Here is a 22766-nt window from a genome sequence, read left to right on the forward strand (position 1 = left end):
CTACTTAACTGCAGCTCTGCATTCCCCAAAAAGACTCTGAATCTCTCAATGCAGTCTTATTAATACCTTTGGACTAGTCTACTTTAAGCTTAAGGGAGGACAGGTTATTCCATTCTAACCTTACATCTGGGTCATCTTTGCGTTTTCAGTTTCCAATAACCATTACATCACCCAAGCCTCTGATTTCATGCGTCCTGCATGTTTTCTTTTTAGATATTTATATGTTTTATTAATTTTAATTTTTTTTTTTTTTAGTTTGTTTATTTATCAAAGGTAAAAATAACACCTGGTTACAAAAATGAAAGAAACACAAACACATAGTCAGTTTGATTTGATGTACATGAGGAAGTCTAATCAGACCAAATGTCCTCTTCAAATTTTTCAATGGTTTCTCCATTTTCTTGATATTTTCTGATCACTCGTATGATCTTCTTATGTCTTCTCTGGTTTACTTCTTCAACATGAATGTTGGCCTGTGTAGCTACTTCCACTGTCTCAACTTGTTTCTTGCAACAGGAGCAATGCAGATTCTCCACAGGTGCCTCCTGGTCTGGTCTACTTCTAGTTGCTTCGTCTTCATTCGCATCCTTGTCTTTTATTATTTCTTCCTCAACTACTTGGTTCACTCTGTCTGTTGTTTTTCTTTTTATACCTGGCAAACGCGGGGCAGTTCTTTTTTTCTGAGTTCTACCTAACTCAATGTTGGTTTCTTCAAAAATTAGTTCTCCTGGATCTTCTAGCCAATCCTCTTCTATAAGTGATTCCACTGCCGAATCTCGAATCTGCCTCTTTTCTTGTAATTCTGAGATCTCTTGTTCCTTATGCAAGCGTTTCACATGCCTGGTTAAGATAATTTTCTTACTAAAAGCTTGATCACATAATTCGCATTCATATTTTCGTCGATTATTATCAGCCATTCCACATGCTAGCAAGTGATCTCTCCATTCCTCTTCAGAAGGAAGGCGAAGCAAGCAAATAGAGCATAGAAACCCAGGCTTCCTGGGAGTCACTTTGGTCAATGGCATATCTTTTCTTTCTTCCCCTTTTTTTTTTAATCTGAAAATAATTGATAATTCTTAAAACACTGTACTGAAAGTTAAATTGTATAATCAAACTCATAATCAGTGTGCCATTTAGGCCTAGTGCGTTGTCTACGATTGGCGTATGACAATTCTAATTCATTCAGTTCTGAATTACCAAGCATATCTAGTTCAGGTTCATCATTCTGAAGTTCATCAGTCTGACTTTCATCTTGCACTACTTGGTGATCATCTTCAGACTGCGGTATTTCATTACCCAGGACCTGAGTCCCATAATGTCTTAACCTGTCAATATGTACAATGAGAGTCTTGGTATCGTTTTCTTTTCTAATTTTGAATGTAACATCAGTATGCTTTTCAACGATAATGTAAGGGCCATACCAAAAACTCATCAATTTGGGAGACTTCCCTACATTTCTTTGTGGGAAAAACACTAGCACTTTATCATCAACCTCAAAACTCTTACTGATAATATTTTGATCGTGATACTTCTTCTGTCTAAGCATAGACTGCTGGCTAATCTGACGGGTATACTTATATGCCTCTTCCAGCGTTTCCCGAAGTTTCCATACATAATCATGTACTTTGCTTGGCTTCATACTATTCGGTAATTCATACATGATATCTAGCGGGGTAGCTACCTCGCGTCTAAACATAAGCATATTCGGAGTATAGCCTGTGCTTTCATGCACAGAGGAACGGTAGGCCATAAGCACATACGGAAGGTTTCTATCCCAATCTTGTTGGTGGTCAGACACATAGGCACTCAGCATTGTTGCTAAAGTATTATTAAATCTTTCCACCATTCCATCTGACTTTGGATGGAAAGCAGTAGTTCGAGTTTTTCTTATTCCCAACATTTCACACATGTCTTTGAACAGCTTGCTTTCGTACTGTCTGCCCTGGTCACTGTGTATTATTTCTGGGATACCAAGCTTGGTAACAAACTGTTCTACTATGACTTCAGCAACTGTCCGTGCTTCTATGTTTTTCAGAGGAAAGGCCTCTGTCCACTTAGTAAAGTAGTCAGATATGACTAAAATATACTTGTGACCTTTCTCGGTTTCGGGTAGTGGCCCCATAATATCTGTGGCTACTCGTTCTAAGGGAAACCCAGTTTGATCTAACTGCATGTATGATTTTCCAGCAGAACGAGATTTTCGTTTTCTGCATTGTGGACACCCAGTCACATAGCTACGGACATCATTCTGCAATCCAACCCAATAGAATTTTTCTCGTATTCTGGCCAAGGTCTTTGTTACCCCAAGATGACCCGCAGTTCGAGCATCATGACACTGTCTTAAAATCTCCTTTCTTTCAGACAAGGGGACCAAAATTTGGTGAAACTCTTTTCTATCACCTATCCACTTTCTAAACAGTACGTCATTATTGATCTCCAATGTATTCCATTGTGACCATAGCGACTTTACAACATTACTTTCAGCCTTTATTTCTGCAAACTCTGGCCGCTTCTGAGATGACACCCAGCTCTTTATTTTTGCTTTGTCTGAATCTTGCTCTTGGAGTTCTTCAATCGTAAGTCCGTCTCCAGCCAATGTTTTCTCAACTGCCTGAACGGTTTCTGTTTTAGGATCATCATCCTGATCATTTCCCTTATATCCACATTGACGACAGGGGTATCGACTGAGACTGTCTGCATTCCCATGCTTTGGACCCGGTCTGTGTCGTATTTCTAGATCATAAGTACCTAGAAATTCGATCCATCTGGCCACCTGTCCTTGGGGGTCTTTAAAATTCATGAGCCATTTCAATGCACTATGGTCAGTGTACACAATTGTCTTATGGCCATACAAGTAATGCCGAAAGTGTTTACAGGCAAATACTACTGCCAACAGCTCCTTTCTAGTTATACAGTATTTCCGCTCACTTTTTGATAGAGTCCTACTTGCATAAGATATAACTCTAATTGCATAAGATATTACTCTAACTTCACTATCTATTTCCTGAGAAAGGACTGCACCGAGACCCACTTGACTTGCGTCTGTGTCTAAAATAAAAGGCAATGAGAAGTCAGGATGTGCAAGAATGGGAGCAGTGACTAAATGGTGCTTAAGCTTTTCGAAAGCCTCCTGACACTCCAATGTCCAATTGAAAACTCGGCCTTTCTCAGTTAACCTAAATAATGGTTTAGCTAGTGAGGAGAAACCTGCAATAAATCTCCTGTAATAACTGCAAAGACCCACAAACGAACGCACTTCGCTTGCATCTATGGGAACAGGCCAGTCTTTTACCACTGCTATTTTCTGAGGGTCGGTATGAACGCCATGTCCTGAAACACGATATCCCAAAAGCAAAACCTCTTTCTTAAACAAGGTACATTTAGAAGGTTTCAACTTTAGCCCTGCCTGGTGTAATTTCTCGAAAACTTGCTCCAGATTTTGAAGTGTCTCATCAAAAGTGCTTCCAAAGACAATAATATCGTCTATATACACTAAACATATCTTAAAATTTAACCCAGCAAGAACCGTCTCCATCAGTCTCTCAAAAGTTGCTGGACTGTTACAAAGTCCAAAGGGCATTACTGAAAATTGAAATAGGCCATTTCTTGTGACAAAAGCTGTCTTAGGTTTATCAGCCTCATCCATCTCCACTTGCCAATACCCCGAATGAAGGTCTAAGGTGCAAAACCAGATAGCTCCTTGTAGACGATCAAGCGAGTCATCGATTCGTGGCAAAGGATAGGCATCTTTCACAGTCTTACTATTGAGAGATCTATAGTCTACACAGAATCTCTTGGTACCATCTTTCTTTTCCACCAGAACCACCCCGGCAGCCCAAGGACTGGAAGAAGGTCCGACAATGCCTTTTCTGATCATATTTTCTACTTCCTTGTCAACAAATTCTGCCGCATGATGTGGCAATCTCCTAGGAGGCTGCTTGGTTGGTCTGGCACCTTCTGTATTGATCTTATGCTTTGTTAACGAGGTTCTACCAAAATCATCTTTGGCCTTAGAGAATAGGTGCTGAAACTTTATTAAAGATGTTTTAATTTTGGATGCCTTTTCTGCTGTGAGGCCCTTAGTTGTTTCTGTGTACAACTCATTTAAATGATCTGGGATGTTTTCTATCTTTTCATTTAGCGTTACTGTGCTAACAATATTTTCATCCTCAGATTTAACTACGTCCACTGGCGAAGTCACCCCGACAACTGTATTTTTGTAAATTGTTTGAATCTGTTCTGATATATTCATTAAACGCACTGTGACATTTTTAGCTGGATCAACCAAGGTTCTAGCTATTAGCGCTTTACCGCCGGTATCAAACTTTTTGATAGGCTCTATAAGTAGAGGTCCTTGTACTTTTATTCCTGGAGATGATAACAACTGTCCAGAACAAATCATCTCACTTCTAGGAGGAATTGTTATATTTTCCTCCAGACTAACACGAAAACAACCTATTTGCCCCTGTAAATGCAGATCATGTTCAACGCCAGATGCAAACATTTTAGTACGAGCTATATCCACTAAACATTGACTTGATCGAAGGAAATCCAAACCTAGAATTCCATCTGCTTTAATGTTTGCCACGACAGCTTGGCAGTCAAACTCGTGGTCTCCTAACTTAATTAAAAAGTTACCTCGTCCCTTTACTTTTAATGGAGTTCCATCAGCCGCTACTATGTTCTGTGATACCGTTTCCAGGGGAATATTAACTGACTTTACCATTTCATCATACATTCTTTCAGCAAAAATAGTAAGTGTTGCCCCAGTATCAACCAGTAGATTACAAGGTACGAGGCTTACATGAGCTTTTATGAAAAGACCTGATTCTAGACCTGTTTTTGCATGTTTAACCTTAGCTGTACTAGACTTGATTGTATCTCTTTTCCCCTGTGGTGACCGTTCCACATTTGCATTGTTCTTCGCCCTGGGTGTGCTTCCTGGCACTGGTACCGGGACTGGGTTAGATTTGTTTCTCAAAAAGCAATCTTTGATTTTATGTCCACGTTTCCCACAATGATGGCATTTGTACGGAAAAGCAGGTGATTGTGGTTCAGTATTTTCGGATTGTTTATAGATTTCCTCTTTTGAAAGGTTTTCGATTTTGTTTTCTAATTTTCTTAAAGATATGTGTAACTCATCCCTAAGCTTCTTAAATTCTTCTCTTACACTGCCATCATCATGATTCACATTTTTATTTTCTTGATCCCTTGTGGCATTCCTTGCAAACCCAACGTCATGTCTTCGTTGCCTTTCTGCTCTGCAAAATGCTTCAATTTCGACTGCTAGTCGCACCGCATCATTAAGTGACTTTGGTCGAGATTGTTGAATACGGAGTCTCATGTCAAAGTCTGTTAGTGCATCGACAAACTGGTCTTTGGCAATCATTTTTGTTACTTCACGGGGAGCAGTTGGGTAGGCCAAGTGAGTTAATCGGCGAATACTTTCACCTAACTCTGGCAAAGTTTCTGTGGGTTTCTGTCTTTTCTCCTTCAGCATTGCTCTATATAACTCAGTTTGGTTTGCCGGTGCGAACCTGGCCTCTAAGGCATCGCATAAATCCTCATATGTACAGGCTGTACTTGGGTTCATATTTCCTAGCACAGTTTGAGCCTGTCCTCTTAACGAAGCTGCCAAGTACAAACTTTTCTGTCGAGCGCTCCACATATTGATATCACAACAGGCCTCAAAGTGTGCCTTGTAGTCAATCCAAGATCCTACTCCATCATATGTCGCTGGTTTCATCACTGTTTTACCCATAGTATATTCCGTGCTTTTATTTGTTGCACTCTCTATACTGGATTTTGGCTGTTGAACAGAAAATGAGCCAGTACCCGCATTTCGGCTGTCTGACCAAGTCACATTTGTCGTTGTTGACGGAGCAGCATATCCCCTAGTATTCCAAGGCAATCCTGTTGTTGGAATCAATTTAGGGAGAGTTGTTCGCTTAACTTGTCCTGATACTTCATACTTGTTTGGTCCCCCAGAAGTAAATGTTCCTCTACCTTCATTTTCTTCTTCCTCATACAATGTATAACTTGGCTTAGGGGACATCAAGTACCTATAGTCCTCTTTGCCACCTGTTGCACCTTTTTCCCTGTCCAAAGTGTTCGTGTATTTAGATGTTAATTCATCTAAACTAGATTCAAATGGCCTGTATCTAATATCTACTCCCGAATCCGGTATCCTTGCTGGATTTGTAGATGTCTTTGGTGTAGACTTCATTCTGTCTAGAGATTCCCTTAGTTTCTCTCGCATGGCGTCTATAGCACTTAGGTCGGCCAAAAGATCCGCTTCTTTATCAGACATCTTACTTTTCTCTAATGGACCTACGGATTTCTCCTTCTATTATTAATGAAAAGTACACTGAACCCAGTATATAAAAACCTTGTCACACTACTTGGCGCTCTGCCCCAGTAACACTGGACCTGGTAAGCAGTACTTGTTAACAGCGCGCTTGGCTCTCTGTACCTGGTTATACTGGACCTGGTAAACTGTACTTGGTAAAATGTCCTTGGTAACACCGTACCTGGCTCTGCGTACCTGGTACCACTGAACCTCGTAAATAGCACTTGGTAAACTGGACCTGGTACCTAGTAATTTTGTCTTATTAACTTCTATCCCCTTACCGGCTGCCACCAAAATGTAACGTGTACCCCTGCGTTGGGTTCTCAGGGGATGAATTTTTCTCTTACTCTACCTGAGTTTATGATCTAATAATTTGACTACGTACAGTATAATAATTTTTCTTAAACCTATCTGGGTTTTTCTTTTATATTTAATCAAAGAATATATAATGTGGGATGAATTCTTATGACTTGGTAACTGTTAGACTTAGCACCGTGAACCTTGCCCCAGGTTCCTATTGATAGCGGATACTAGGAGTTTCGTTCTTATACAGATCTACAGCCCCCAGTATCTCGCCTCAATTCCCCGAGATTCTTATCACTGGTGCAAATCTATTTCTTTTATTTTCCTTTTCTCTTATCCGTTATTCTTACCCAAATATTTCTCCTGCTTCTACTTAACTGCAGCTCTGCATTCCCCAAAAAGACTCTGAATCTCTCAATGCAGTCTTATTTATACCTTTGGACTAGTCTACTTTAAGCTTAAGGGAGGACAGGTTATTCCATTCTAACCTTACATCTGGGTCATCTTTGCGTTTTCAGTTTCCAATAACCATTACACTACTATATTAAAATTATAGACTCGAATTTTTGGCCTTTAATACCGATAAATCGGAAGAGTACTGTCTTTTGTTTTATATATTTTAAACATCATTGGCACTTGAAGATTACCAATTTGTTTTTATTTTTTCTCAATTAAGCTTCGTTAATTATTAATCAACGAAAATTCCTCAAAAAATTCCGGAAATCATATGGATTTTTTGGATTTTACAATCTTGCGTATTACATTCACGCTAAATCACGGTGTTCAAATCAGAGAAGACAAAAGTAACTACTAAGTAGATGTATATTTGTTATTTTATAATTTCTCTAATAAGAAATCATAAATATATATGAACAGAATATATTGCAAATTTCCAATGAAATTTACACGTACATGTATTTGTATTATCGTTTCTGAGTTTATCTACGTGGGTAATCATTCGCCATCTCGGAGACACATTTATTATACATGTATGTTATTTATGTCTCTGGCCATCTCAACGGAGGCAAAAAGCTCATGATCGTAGGAGCAATATTAATGTAACTACCCGATTTTATTTTATCCTTCCTTTCTTCTATGCTTTTTTAGGGGAAAGGAGGGGGGGGGTGTTACAAATCCAGCTAGAATCACATCTTAGTGAAGTAGGCATTCTTTTTCTGCCAAAAATTACAATAACATTATTTTTTCATTTCTTAACTTTGAAATAAATCGAAATAATAAAATAACGTCAATATAACCGATGTTTTCAATTTGAAATCCGTCTAAATGATTGCAACTTGAATTTGTTCGCCATGTTTACTATTACCTTCACTGCTGAGATTAATAACGCGGTAAATATGAAACATAAACTAAGGGCAAAGAAATATTTGATTCCATGCAAAAAATTCACATTATATTTCTTAGGAGAGCGTATTGAAATTAATAGCATTATTGTAGGCTTATAGCTTTGTTATGTAAATACATGAAATGACCTCTGACCCTGGTCTGTCAACAATACGTTGAACACCCCCTGAGTTACCTGGGGCCCAGGTATAACCAGTCAAATCCTATAGCCATGTTGTCAACAACACTACCTCCCGTCTTTTATGTATGCCTTTGTGTTTATTAATTTTCATCGAAACAGACAGATATGAGAGCATTTTCTTATATCATATATAAAGACTTAGTACATTTGATATTCTTAATTTTTATTATGATCTCTTGAACAACCAGTATGTTTTTTTTTTGGGGGGGGGGGGGGGGGGGAGGCGGGCATTTGCAAGATAATCTGTTCTGCTTCACATCTGCTAAATTGTGTAAAAATACCAGTATAACACATCTGTCCATTTTCATCTCTGCTTTTACAGATTATACACATGTCTATTACCTGTGTATATAGGGTGTTGCTAAAACGCGGAACGGAAAACGGAACGGAAAACGGAAAATCTTATATCAAATTATTTACTTCAAGCATATATAGATCAGACAGGAACCAGTATTTTTTATCATATAGTTTATATTTCATTAAAAAAATAACATAACAATGTAATTTATTCATGACTCCCCCCCCCCCCCCCCCCCCCCAAGAACTACATGCGGTGGTCAATGAAATACATACTAATTAGACACACAGCCCAAGTATCTATCTAATACTCATTCATCACTTGTCCAAATCTAATTTTTAAAGCTTATTCACCAAAGACAAAACTCTTCTTTTTTTATCATTTATTATGAAACAGGCAATGTTTTAAAACAGGGAAGGGGGGGGGGGTTGGCAGAGAAAGAGAATAATTATGTACACATTTGTGTTCCAGACAACGATCACTGACATTAAGGAAAGAATAGAAGACATGCTTATTAAAGCTACAGGCATGTGCGGATCTAGAGTGCGTTCGGGATGGGGTTCGGACTCCCTGAAATTTGCGGAGTTATTACTTATACATTGTAAAGTAAATATTTATTAATAAAAATGACCTTCCCCCCCCCCCTCCAAAAAAAATCACGGACCCCTGTGAAGTTGATGGGAAAAGTACACATTAACCCACCCATCCCTAAAAATATCCTGAATCCACGCTATCCACCCTCAGGCACTTGAAGCGAGGACAACGTAGGCTACATCTATGCATCATCCCCCTCCCTACCAAATAATATATAAATTACGATGTGTGATTTCTCCATCATAGCAATTTTTATGTTATTCTGTGCAATCGGTCAGTGCTGTTTTCCAGTTTTACAATTTGGCCAAATACGGGGGATGGGGGTGGGTGGGGATGCAGAGTTGTACGATATCATGGTTATTCGCGCTTTAGGTGCCTGTGCATCGAAAATTATGTTGTGTTCGCACATATAAATATCGAATACTGGCTATTCATGTTGATCAGAGTGGTCTTTTATAAAGTTAATTCACTCATATCTCACCACAACGTTTTATATATACCACGTGTATATATTGTATGTTTTCCGTACCCTATGCTTTGTTTTTGTACTGGAAACTTCATATGAGAATACCGGTATCCATGAAGAGATCAACTCTTTCTTGATAATCAAGGTTAAATATGAACAACACATATAATTTATATCGTTTTTGGTATAATTTGTATTTTTCAAGGGCTTTAAACTGGTATCATATTTTCCGTTTTCCGTTCCGTTCCGCTTTCCGTTCCGTTTTCCGTTCCGCGTTTTAGCAACACCCGTGTACATAGTATAAAGTATATGTATTAGCAGTGCTTAACTCTTTTATTGTTGAGGTCATATTTTGAACAAGTTGAGAAGTTGAGACCTGCAGTGTTAAAATTGTTATAAAATTGTTTTACACCTTTAGTTTAATAACTGATTGTGTAAAAATACCAGCTTAGCACATTTCTTTATTTTCATTACTTTGCTTGATATGTATCAGCAGTGCTCAACTCTTTGTTGTTGTCATATTTTCAATAAATATCATAATTTCTTTTATTAAATTTGTTTGGAAAGGTGAAATTCATGTAAGCTCCGGCGTGATTCGAACTCATGACTTGATTTATAGCTAACTGGGGATCAAAACCATTCTGCGCTACGCCGTTACGCAACAATTTTGCAAAAAAAAAAAAAAAAAAAAAAAAAAAAAAAAAGAATTATATTCACATTCATTGTTTATTTCAAAAGTACCTTACAATATGAATGTGTCAATGTATCTATTTAGTAAATGTCCAACATGCACATGGATGCATCCATAACAATGTCAACCCTTTCACGCACGGGTCAAAGTCTAGTATATATATAATATATATATATATATATATATATATATATATATATATATATATATATATATATATATATATATTTTTTTTTTTTTTTTTTTTTTTTTTTTTTTTTTTTTTTTTTTTTGGAGTGAATGTATGTATGCACGAATTACTTGGAATCAACATGCGGAAAATGACACCTTTTGTGCTGCAATCATCTTGTTAAAAAAAAATAAGTAGAGCTTTTTTCAAGCCCTGCTTCCCTCCTTCTCCGTATACTGTTCGCTGCATTTCTAATGTGTCTCGTTAATTAAAAAAAAAAAACTCTATTTTTTTCCTTAAGTGATCCTAATGCTTCCTGAAAATAACTTAATTGTGTTTAATTCTCAATATTAAGATGCAGATGCAAAGATGCACTATATTACGTCTCACTAGCTTGCGTTTCCTTACTTATATAAATACATCTGTGTGAGGAACAGATATCTATCTATCTATCTATCTATCTATCTATCTATCTATATATATATATATATATATATATATATAAATATATATATATATATATATATATATATATATACTCAATGAATTAAGGATGTATGTTGTGTCTCATTTTTGGAATGTGAAATCCGTAATTTTCAAAGTTTTTAAACATATATAGTTAAGTAAGAAAAGATTACCTTGGACCCATTACAAAACCTGGATCCCTGGAAAAATTGTAAGGGATGTAAATTATTTATGTGAAAGAAAATGACTAGCTCAACTCCTCTATGCGCGGATCTAGAGGTGAGTCGGGTAGAGGGGAAGGGGGTTCTAACACCCCCCCCCCTACACACACACACATATACTCCTTGAATTTGCGGTATTATGTATGTACATAGTAAACTAACTGAAGAACTGCTTTTGCCCCTTCTCCTCACGCCGGAGAACGCGAATCCCTGTTAAGTTGGTCGGAAGAGTCATATATGAAGTTTAGGAAGTGAAAAGTGAATGGAATATGCTCAAACACAACCTCCCCCCCCCCCCCCCCCCGGCCAAAATATGATTTTTAAAGGTATGGATAGACTTTCAGTTTCTCAAAAATTTCAGATTGGACTGTTTGTTTTAAATGATGTGGACCCTCCCTAAAAAAGAATCTTCCCCCCACCCCCGGCCGACTACACTAATTACATCTAATGGTTTGGATCGGTCTTTTTTTGTTTTTGCTTGTCAATAATTTTCAGAGTTGTATTGGGGGGGGGGGGGTTACAAGCCCCCCCCCCCCTTCCGGAACTGCTCATATCTATGATTTTGTATTATGGTGACATAAAGCAAAGGTACATGTAGGTACATTATTTGTTTTTAGGCACAATGTCCCGGTCTAGTGTAAGCAAGTAGTAAACATATCTTCTCTTTATCTTTAATACAAATGTTTATTCTAATTTATTGTTGTCTTCACACGTAAAACAGTGTACGTCCCCCCCCCCCCCCCCCCCCCGAAAATAAAAAATGTATCCAGGAAATGGGTATGGGTTGGGCTGTCCTGTCTACAAGCTCAAACCTCTGAAAAATTATGTCTGAAGATGTCTTTTTCCCAATCTGTTGCAGTATATATTTATCTTTATGGTTTTAAAATGAACTAGGTTATTAACTTATTACATGCACTGAGATAGAGAACCTTAGCTTAACCAACATAGTTATTTCTGTAAAGCATTGTGTGTATGCTGAGATTGTCCTGTGATAACGATTGATAAATATTTATCTTAAAAATATATACATGTATCACAAAATGGTAATAGGGCTATTAAAATTGTCTAATTGATGTTTGTTTTAAATATTCTGACAAGCATTATGTCTTTCCTTCTTTTAGATTACGAAGCCTTTTATTTGGGAGATTACTTTCTATGGAAGACAAAGCTATCTGGTAGGTACATGTACTTTTTAAAAGAAATTATAACGTACATTTTTTTTTATTTTTACATGTTTGTTTATCCTACGTACCCAAGAGAAAAATTATAGCATCTTCAGTCAAATCCATTTAGTGTTTGTAACCTTTAGCAGTTGAAAGTCAAGTCAAGTCTCAAAAAGTTTGCACTGCCCCCTATCCTATTAAGTACCCCCCTTAAACCCCCCTCCTCCCCCAAAAAAAAGCATTCGGTGCGTTATGTGATGGAAATCGTAATTTAATTAAAACCGGTTTCGATATATAGCTTAGACGGTAAATATAAATGCATGAAATCTGTGTTATTCAGAACATTTAGTTCATCATTCAGTCTAATATTTCGATGTAATTCGTTGTCTTTTGATATTTGGGAACTTTTAAAAGCCATTTTAATTTATTCATATGGATTAAACAAATCCATATCTAAAACAAAGACATGAGATAATGGTGGAATGAAATTTTTTGATTATAAGATAAACTTTAGACAAAGACATGAAACATCGTGTAGTTTTTTCTTCTTTTTCTTCTTCTTTTTTTTTTTTTTTTTTTGTTCTAAGGAACACCTTACAGTTTTACCTTGTCTGCACAATAGTTATTAAACTCTCTTATTTTAAGGTTTTATACTGTAAAATGATGCTTTCATAAGTATGATTAATCGGGAACAGTAAAAAAAATTACCATTGTAATGACAATGAATGTAATGTATTTTTAACTATTTTAATAACTTATATGCAGAGTTACTATATAAGTTATAACTCGATACATTTTGTAGATAAGTTCTCCACACTGACTGATGACGAGGTGTCCGTGTTATTCTGTTTTCTGTGTTCTGACTCCGGCCCTCCTGACTTCACCGACACAGAGTGGCTGGACATGCTTAATGAGATACTGCAGTTAGTGTACCGTAAATATAATCCTGTAACAAGTGAGGAAGCACAGCAGACTCTGGACAGACTGAAGTCACGTGATTACCTTTGGGAAGATCAGGACAAGATCACCAAGGACACAAAGGATGAGACAATGTATAGGATAAAATCAAAAAACAGTATTATACCATTCTGGTACAGTAGTTATGATACAGCCCGTGTGTACCTGAGATCATGGGAATACAACAGAAAACCTGGAGAGAAGTGTGTACGTAATTTTGGCTGTGATTCCTTACTGATACTCCGACTACAGATGAACATACTGACTCACGTCATCATGGAGGACACGAATATATATGATGAGATATACCAGATATGTAAGTCAATGTAAAATAATTGTATTTAAATTTATTCTTGTCCTTCTTTCAGAATGAATGTTTAATGATTGTATTATACATTTTGAAGAATGATGGAGTTATAAGTAGAAACATTTACTTTAAGTTCTTATTTTATTTCTTGGTATATATCTTTTTTTCTTCATTAATCTCATTTAATACTACAAGTTAAACTGTTTAAAAGAATAATAGTTATATAAATAACTGCATGATCGAATGTGTTTAATAAATCCATATTTTTAGTTGTATCTCCACTTGTATAAAGGTATTAAAGTGTAATGTTTATTAGACAATATTCTTCTTTTTTCTACAGTGAATATTCCAGAACATAACGTAAAGAGCAACAGAGATGAACGCGAAGAATTTCTAATGGATCTAAGAGAAAGACGGGAGGCTGTCCATTACAGAGGAAGATCACAGGACAGTGTAGATCACGTGACATGGCTCTGGAGATACGGGAGACCTGACATCGTGAGATCCTGTATAGGCCTCCATCCACACAATGACATTTACATCATCGACAACAAATCTTGTAATAAACCAAGTAAGAAGAAAACATTTTGCGTTGTAAAAAAAATTAAATTTCTTTTTTTTGGTATTAATAATGTCACATAATAAAAAGGTGGAATGCATTTTTTCCAACTATATTAATTTGAATTCCTTTGGCATAATTTTAAGAATAACGACAGGAATGATCGCAAAATTAACTTCCTTCACGAATAATCATAGAAAAGCTATTAAAAAATGCATATTTAAAAAAAAAAAAAACTAGCATGGATTTTCCTTCAAATACAGCTGTCAGGGCAAACCCATTTAAGTAACAATGATTCTCCCTCAAAATTTAATTCAGTGGTAATTGAACAATTTAGCAATTTCATATATTTTGGGGAGGGGGGGGGGCACAACCAAGCCAAAATTCCTTTACAAGCAAAAAAGGGTCAGCAAATGTTATTATATGGAAGGGGCACAAGCATAAAGTGGGTATGTTTTCAACAAATTCAGAAAATTTGTGTCCACCGCTTAAAAAAAAGGAAGAACATGCGCAGATCTAAGAAGGGGGGGGGGGGGGGGGAGGTCGTACCCCCTTCCCCCTGGATTTGCAGAATTATTAAGTGTATATACTGAAGCAAATAAAAAATGCCAATATGGATACAAAGACCTGATTGCATAATACATATATTCTTTAAAATGTGTACAGAGAATTCTTTTTATATAAGATATTTTTCACACTGTAATAATGATTTTATGAGAAGGTTTGTACATGCCAGAGATCATAACTTGTTCATTTCATATGTTGAATACTATCATTTAGTATATATCGAAAAAAAATACTGAATCCTCCGGGATTTGAAACCGGGACTAGCTCTCGCATCAAAAGCGAAAATCATACCCCTAGACCAACGATGCGCTTGAAAGTAATACAAAGCAAATGCAAACGGGAGGTCACATATACATAACTGTATGTATTCACGTTCGATATTGACAAAATTTTACATAACACTTGGTGTCTAATTTAGTCTTTGCTAAACAGTTATAATAGGTGTTATTATACAGTTAAAGTATATCATTGATCGAGGGAGTTAGCAAGATTCCAGTTCCCCAAGGCCAGGGCTATTTCCCGAGGCGAAGCCGAGGGAAGTAGCCATTGTCGAGTGGAACTGAAATCTTGCTAACTCCTTCAGTGATATACTTTTAACTGTTTTATCATACCGATACAAACGTAAAATTTAGAGGATTCAGATAGCGTGATTTCAAAGCAGGGATTAGCTCACTGAACTAACACACGGGGATTAGTCCATTCACATATCATACCAATGTAAAAAGTTAAATCTAGAGGATTACGGATAACCGGGAATTAGCTTTCGAAGCAGGGATTAGCTCACTTCACTAACGCACGGGTATAAGTCCACTCATAACGATTTCTAGGGAATTAGTCACATCTAACGATCTAATGATTATATAGGGAAAAATCAGTAGAGGTATAATAATAGAATATAAGTCCGCCGATGACCTGTATAATTAAGGAATCACTGTCTAGTTAGTAGAGTATGCCAGGGCATCAACGATAGTTGGAAACGTGGGATAATTTGCATAACGGGCGAAGCCCGTTATGCATAAATTATCCCACGTTTCCAACTATCGTTGATGTCCCTGGCATACTCTACTAAACAGACAGTGATTCCTTATATTTCCATTTCATTGTGAAATAAAATTGTAAATTTAGATTTTAAAAATGTAGACTAATAGATTTAAATTACATGAGGCCTCACATGTCAATTTCAATAGTCCCCGCCCACTGACGTCAAACACAAAGACAGCCGCAAGAGAATTACATGCATATTAGACCTCCTTAGCGTCAGACACAAAGACAGCCGCACGAGAATTGCATGCATATTAGGCCTTCTTAGCTCCTGACCTTTCGCTTGGCGAAATTTACATTCCGGTAGAATGATCAAGAAATCAACTCAACCAACTTTCAAAGAGTTATCACAGAGAAAACAAATAGAAATGGAAATATTATGTAATAACTCTCCATCTGCTTCTGTGCTAAAATAGTGTCACGCGAATTTTAATACAAACGGGGAGTAACTCTAAAACTGTGAGCGTGATCGATGCCAACAAATTTCCAATTGACTTTTAAAAAATTGAACCCCCCCACCCACCCCCACCCCCCCCCCCCCAAAAAAAAAAAAAACGGATGGGACACTTTAAGGGTGGAGGGCGGGGCCATAGGGAGTCATGGTATAAAATTTCATTGCAAAAGCTCAAAATTTTCTTGAGATTTCGCCCGAGAACGGAAGTATTACACATAGGAAGAATGTATGAATTTATGACCTTGACCTTTGTTGTTTTGACTTCAAAATCAATACGAGTCTTCTTTAGGCCAGAGGGAAGTGTGATATAAAATTTCATTGCAAAAGCTCAAAGCTTCTCGAGAAATCGCGCGGAAACGAAAGTGTTACAGACAGACAGAAATACCGACGGGCGGACGGACGGATGCATGGACGGACAGACAGGCCCAAATTAATATCTCCCACTTTCAGTAAAAACGGGGGACAAAAAAATAAAAGACAAATAAAAGAATTGAAAACGTGGACAATCGAACTTTCTTATTTTTTTTACATGCAAGTAACAGCAGCATGTAAGAACAAGATATGTTTGTGAAATACTGATGCACCCCATGGCAGTTTATTTCTCAAATGTGAATCAAACACCTGATTCAAGACCATGAGATAAAAATGTTATTACCCAAATAAAGGTCTTGTCTCAAGAAATATATCTGTAAAATATAAAAGCCCTAGCACAAACTCTTCCAAAAATTTGGCCAAGGTTAAAGTTTTTTTTTAAAGTAGGTTAAAGGCCAAAGGGTCAAACCTGTTGGTACCCAATGAAAAGCTATTGTCATAAGGAATACACCTGTGAAATATAAAAGTCCTGGTACTGACCGTCCGAAAGTTATTGAAAAGGTTTAAGTTTTTCAAAAGTAGGTCAAGCTCCAAAGTCAAGGTCAAAAGGAGAAAAAAAATTATACCCAAGGAAATGTCTTATCACATAGAATACACATGTGAAGTATGAAAGCCCTAGCACCACTTGTTAAAAAGGCCAACTTGAAAATTTTGCAAAAGCTCCAAGGTCAAAAGTCAAATATGCACGTACCCCAAGAAAGGTCTTGTCACAAGAAATACAAAATATGTGAAATATGAAAGCCATAGTTTCAACCAATCAAAACAAACAGACAGACTGTCTGTTATAAAATGCAAAGTAACTTTTGATCCATTTATAGTAGAAACCTGATATTTGGACATATTTAAAAGGAGTCTCCATCCTTTTTTTACAGTAAAGGTCAAGGTCATATTATGAGGTCAAATATAATGACGTCATCTACAGAATCTTTACGTTTTTTGGCATTTGATTTATTTAAAATTGCCAAAATATCTGAAATTCAAATTTCTTCATTTTGACATATTTTAATCCGGATTCCATTTCTATGATTCTGTAGATTTTTTGTAAAAAAATGGATTATACATTTTCTTTATATAGGACTTAACATGTGGCATATTTACATGTGAATTTTCAATTCCAGGGCTATAAAGCTCTATTTTTACATCCCTTTTTCTCTAATATTCTGGTGTCAAAACATTCTATTAAATTTTAGTACAAAATGTTGCCTTTATAAACAGCGTCACACAAGTTTGCAATAGATCAATTGGTTATTTTTACATAATGCACAGTCTTAGGTCAGCTGTCTGATTTCAGAATCTTCTTACAGGTGTCTGATAGGCCATATTTCAAACTATGTGGGCAAGTGGGTAAAAATGAATGGTTGAATTTTTTTTTCATATTACATTTAAAGAGAGATTTTGTATCCTAGAACAAAATATCAAAGTTTGAACAAAATTGAATTTGAGGAAAAATTTGGCTTATCTTTTATGTACTACCTTAAGCTCGTATAGAAAAAAAAATTGGAAGTTATGATCCTGATATGACGCCTTTTTTCCTTTACAGGAATTATGGTCCCGAGTCCCGACCTTTATCAAGCTTTTCCTTAAATAAAGTCTACCCACATTACCTCCCCCCTCTCTTTAAACTGTGCAAGTCATGTAATCAAAATCACGCTTGCCAATGTGAATGAGGAGACAAAATTACTTCTGCATATTGCAGTTTAGTTTACAATTTTAAATTTCTATTTTTGTTCAGAAATAATTTCAGTTTAATGAATTGAACTTACACGAATTAAAATTCTCAAAATTCATTTGTGGAAATTCTTCATGATATTACGTTAAACATCTGTATTTTAAAGCCGGGCCCGAGCTCTGTTATTGTTAATGTTTACCGTTTTACTGGGTGTGTTCAATTCGTTCAGGCTACGCACATCACTGAGCATGGACTGACAATACTAGTGAGTTGGATTTGCTTTCTCACATTTCTAGCTTTCTGATTTAAAGTTTTAATATTGCTTTTTAATACACAATAAATTTTCCACTTTTCTTAAATATTATTGATATAGTGTACTTCGTGGAAGTGCAGGGATTCGTGTCAATCAAACGCGTCCCGAAAATCGTACCTTTGATAATTTCTAGATAAAAGAGGTTTCTCAAAACTTTTTTTTTTTCAATAACTTGGTGTGAAATGCTCTAGCAACATATAAGTCATGATATAAAAATATAAGAAAATATTAATTTACCTCGAATCTGTAGACCGAAGGGGGGGGGGGGGTCGTTATTACCAACTCAGAAAAATCTGACTCAGAATTATTTTGAATTTAAAAAAGAAAAGTTAAAAAATCTTTTTTGCTCAAAGGCACTTTTTGGGGAAAAATGGGGACTATCTTCGCATTGACGACCCGCTTAAAAGAGACGTTTATCTCCAGTAAAGGAAGTCAAACGTTCTGCACCGTAAACCGTTTGGTAACTAAGATTTCCAATGCAATTTTAGAAAGGAATTCATTCTGAGAGAAAAAAAAATAATTAAAAGTTCACCTTTCTCCTTTACCTGTACACACAGTAGATATTTTTGTTGAGAGTTTAACTAAATGTATAATCTCTGTAGGCTATCAAAGAAATACATGTACCTTCAAACTGTATGGATTACATAGACATTTAAAGACGTACAACACACCGGGGGAGATAACTCTTGCAATTTCAATTAAACGTTTAACTTGACGTCAAATTTGACGTTGATAATAAAGCGTCAAAATGACGACCGAATCGTTCCCGACGTAATTAAAAGAAAGCGGGATTTAAGGACTTGATGTGGTTTCTTTAGAAATACCAAATAGTATCCTTGATTATTTGCGCTTTTGATTTAAAACCCGCCCCTCTCTCCATTAAAAGGGAAGAAAAGAAAGATTATGTCTTAAAAGAGCCATAGGGCATTTGATAGGCATTTTCGCCTACACTACTAGTGATTTCTTAAATACATTGTTTAACCAAAATTTTGTCATACAATCTTAGTTTATACATGCATAAAACCAAACCACACAATAATGATATTTCAATGTTAATAGTTCCCTCATATGATGAATATGAAAATTATCCAGTTTGTATGGAGTATATGGTAAATATTGAGGAATCCATCTAATGATGACAAACTGCTGCCAAAGACCACTGTTAACCAGAAAAACAACTTTTGAATAATTTTATTTTGATATGACTGCACTTCATTACATTTAGAAAATTTTGGTTAAAGGTGGTCTTCATATTAAAAAAGATGAAAATATACATTCATTTTTTTTCCTCATATAATCGTAAGATTTAGCAATCTGTCTTAAATTTATCTGTTCGACATCATTGACTTCGTTGGCGCAGTGGTATGATTGCTGGAATGTAAATATGATGAGTGCGAGTTCGAGCCCCACGTTTTTCCATTTATGCTATTTTAATTTATTTCTTTGTGTATCTTTTCAACATTTTTTTTTTAATTTTGTTTTATAATATACATAATTTCAGAAAGTTATAATATACACTTTACAATTTGAAAGTACCTCGGGAAAAGACAGTCCTATAAACTATTTTATTAAAGTTTGTAAATTCATAGCTACGTGTTTTATTTTTAATTTTCTAAATCTTTGGTCTCAGAATTAGAGTACTGAACAAGTCAGTAAAATGATTGCCATTTGACAAACTTGCAACTATGAAAATACAACACTCGTCCTTAAATCATATTACACAGTTTGATCTTGAATTGAAAAAAGGCACTCTATAAATAGAAACAGGTGATTTCCTTCTAAATTCTTGAGTCGGCCGTGTCGTCGGTAAGGCACCTATGGCTCTTTCTTTAATTTTATATGAAACGTATCCTTGATTCAATATTAGCAGAACAATATTTTTTTTATCTTTTTTATGATACATTGCTTTTTTTTCTTACAGTTGGCTATGTAACATTCGCATTACCAGATCACGGAACTATCTTAAAATTAAGAATTAGCCATATAAATACTGTTTTGTTCTCCTTTTAAAGTAGATCAATATTCGCACTACGTCACTAACGAATAGTAAAACCGGAATCACACTTCTTATTTCCGAGTTGTGATTTTTGAACTATATTGGTTTGACTTTTACTTGGCGTTTTAAATATCCGGAAATTATTTAAAAAGGGAAGGCTGGAAATAACTTTCGGTTGACAGAAAGACATAAGGTAATAAAGATATAATATAAACGACATTTCTGTTGATGAGAATATGCCGATAACATGGAGCACGAGTGTGCTACATGTATCAGCTTATCAAATCGATCCGACAGACAGACTATTGTCGGCGGACAAGTAAAAGCTAACACTGATAGTTAGCAAGAAAAGGAGTTGATACGATTTGACAGTGACAAATTTTAATATGTTGACGGTGCGACCGTTGGGGCGAGCGCAGTGTTCACTTTATTATTACATGTATGATCCGCCTCTTCAAACCGCACGAGGCATTTGGAACGGCTAGACTGTGACGTCACATGACGTCGTATGTTAGCTGCATTTCCATAAACAAAGTTTAAAAAGTGCAAATATTTTAACAAAGAACGTTTAATCTACTATCTGCATGCAATATCCATTAAATTAAGGTGAGTTTATTTTGTGTGAATTTTTAGTTGTTGTCACCGCGTGAACGAAGTTAGCAGCGAGAACAAGAAGCGATGCATTGTGGGTCAGAATTACTGCGGAAAAAAATTCTATTGAATGAATGTGCAGTAGTCTGAATTTTCTCTTCGCCCAGGCGTTGTCGTTAGAGCTCGCAGTGACGAGCGGCGCTTCGCGCCGCTCGCTCCGCTCGCTATTATTTCAAACATTGCAATATTTATCTTGAATAATTATCACATTAGACGCACCCCCCCCCCCTTCCCTCCCTGCAAACCCATCACATTTAATCACAATGCAAAAATATCTTTAGAAAACTAGTATATGAAAATAGTTGATTCACTTGCAGCATACTTACTTTCTGTAACAAGATCATCCAGTTTGTGAGAATCAGTCAATCATGTTCTGAATCATTGTCTCTAATTTACTGACAAGTTTTTTTTTTTGTTTTTGTTTTTACGTAAAACAAGATAAATTTTAGGGACAGTAGGTATTGGGTGTGTATTATTATTGTTTTAGATATGTGCAACTTTGTAAATACAATTCTACACTCAAACTTTAGCTGCATTATTGTAAAATGTGGCAATATCTTTCTTTTCGAAGAGAAATTTCATTGGGGTACCTTTAGTTCACAGCCCATATTGTGAAAAGTAATGCGTGAACATATTATTTTTTTTTTTTTGCTTTATTCTTTTTTTAAGATGTTATTATGTAAAAAGAAAGCAAATTGTTGAAAATTGAGTCCATAAAAATATTAAAAAATGACCGAGATTGACCTGTGAAGCATATTTTCTCGTACAAAATTTTGATACGTTAGCCTATCAAAGTGCACATATTTAAAATAATTCAAGCAAAACAATGATTAAATTTGGTTCCTTAACATTTTTCTATTCTATTTCGTGTATCAAAGTTGACTGTTTAGATTTTTATTCTTATATATACATGTATATAGACAAAATCGTGGACAGGTACATTTTCAGTATTTTGGATTTTGGGGTATATAGTCTGAGAGGCAATAGCCGAAAAATAAACATTTTGACATATAATTTGTCTTATGTTTTTCTATTGCTGAGATATATGTCTATGTTATAAAAGCAGATTTTTCAAGATTGAGCCCATTTAGTGCCGAGTATAGAACTACCTTTAGAAAAAAGAAATGTTTTACAACCCGTTTCCAAAAGTTCACTGATCAAAGATGAACAACTCTAAAAATGTGGGAGATTTTCCCCTCTCCTTCTTGAGTTATTTCCTCCTGTTTCCCGAACAGTTATGAAGACACATTTTCGATGAACTCAGGAACTTAAAACTATAATATATACTGAGTAAGTACCGAAAATGTAATAGAATTGTTTACTGAAATGGTCCGAATTCATGAATATCTTATACATGTATGCGGCAAACTGGCCGTATCCGACCATCTAGATCTATTACTACGTCAACAATTTCAGTGCGCATTTCCTCGAATCAAACCAAAACGTTTTATACATGTATGATCACTGTACATGAATATTTTGACACATGAATAATTTAAACATAGATGGAGAATTTACAGTTTGATAAAAATTGAAGTTAATATAGATGAATATGGGATTTCCATTTTATCTATAAAAGCAAAAGAAGGATGCATACAAGTGTGTGTATGTGTGTGTG

The 22766-nt window shown here is 35.8% G+C and overlaps 2 protein-coding genes across 2 annotated transcripts in view; one reads left to right on the top strand and one right to left on the bottom strand.

Annotated features, from left to right (window-relative positions):
• Positions 1–350: 350 nt before the first annotated feature.
• On the bottom strand, positions 351–1025 carry LOC133200527 (uncharacterized). The gene has a single exon (XM_061336313.1). It carries the CDS (start codon positions 1023–1025, stop codon positions 351–353), a length of 675 nt encoding a protein of 224 aa, XP_061192297.1.
• Positions 1026–11872: 10847 nt separating this feature from the next.
• LOC133200528 (uncharacterized) overlaps positions 11873–22766 on the top strand; it is a 57996-nt gene continuing 47102 nt past the window's right edge. The window contains exons 1-4 of the mRNA XM_061336315.1: positions 11873–11876; positions 12221–12274; positions 13065–13535; positions 13867–14097. Of these exons, the coding sequence (XP_061192299.1) occupies positions 11873–11876; positions 12221–12274; positions 13065–13535; positions 13867–14097 (760 nt within the window). The remainder of the gene's footprint in view (positions 11877–12220; positions 12275–13064; positions 13536–13866; positions 14098–22766) is intronic.

This window comes from Saccostrea echinata, unplaced genomic scaffold (assembly GCF_033153115.1).
Source record: "Saccostrea echinata isolate AGI-Se365-2 ecotype Australia unplaced genomic scaffold, CSIRO_AGI_Sech_v1 ptg000040l, whole genome shotgun sequence".
NCBI lineage: Eukaryota > Metazoa > Mollusca > Bivalvia > Ostreida > Ostreidae > Saccostrea > Saccostrea echinata.

What these genes read in the sequence shown, in the direction of transcription:
- LOC133200527 (XM_061336313.1), bottom strand. Translation starts at nt 1,025, where the DNA reads ATGCCATTGACCAAAGTGACTCCCAGGAAGCCTGGGTTTCTATGCTCT.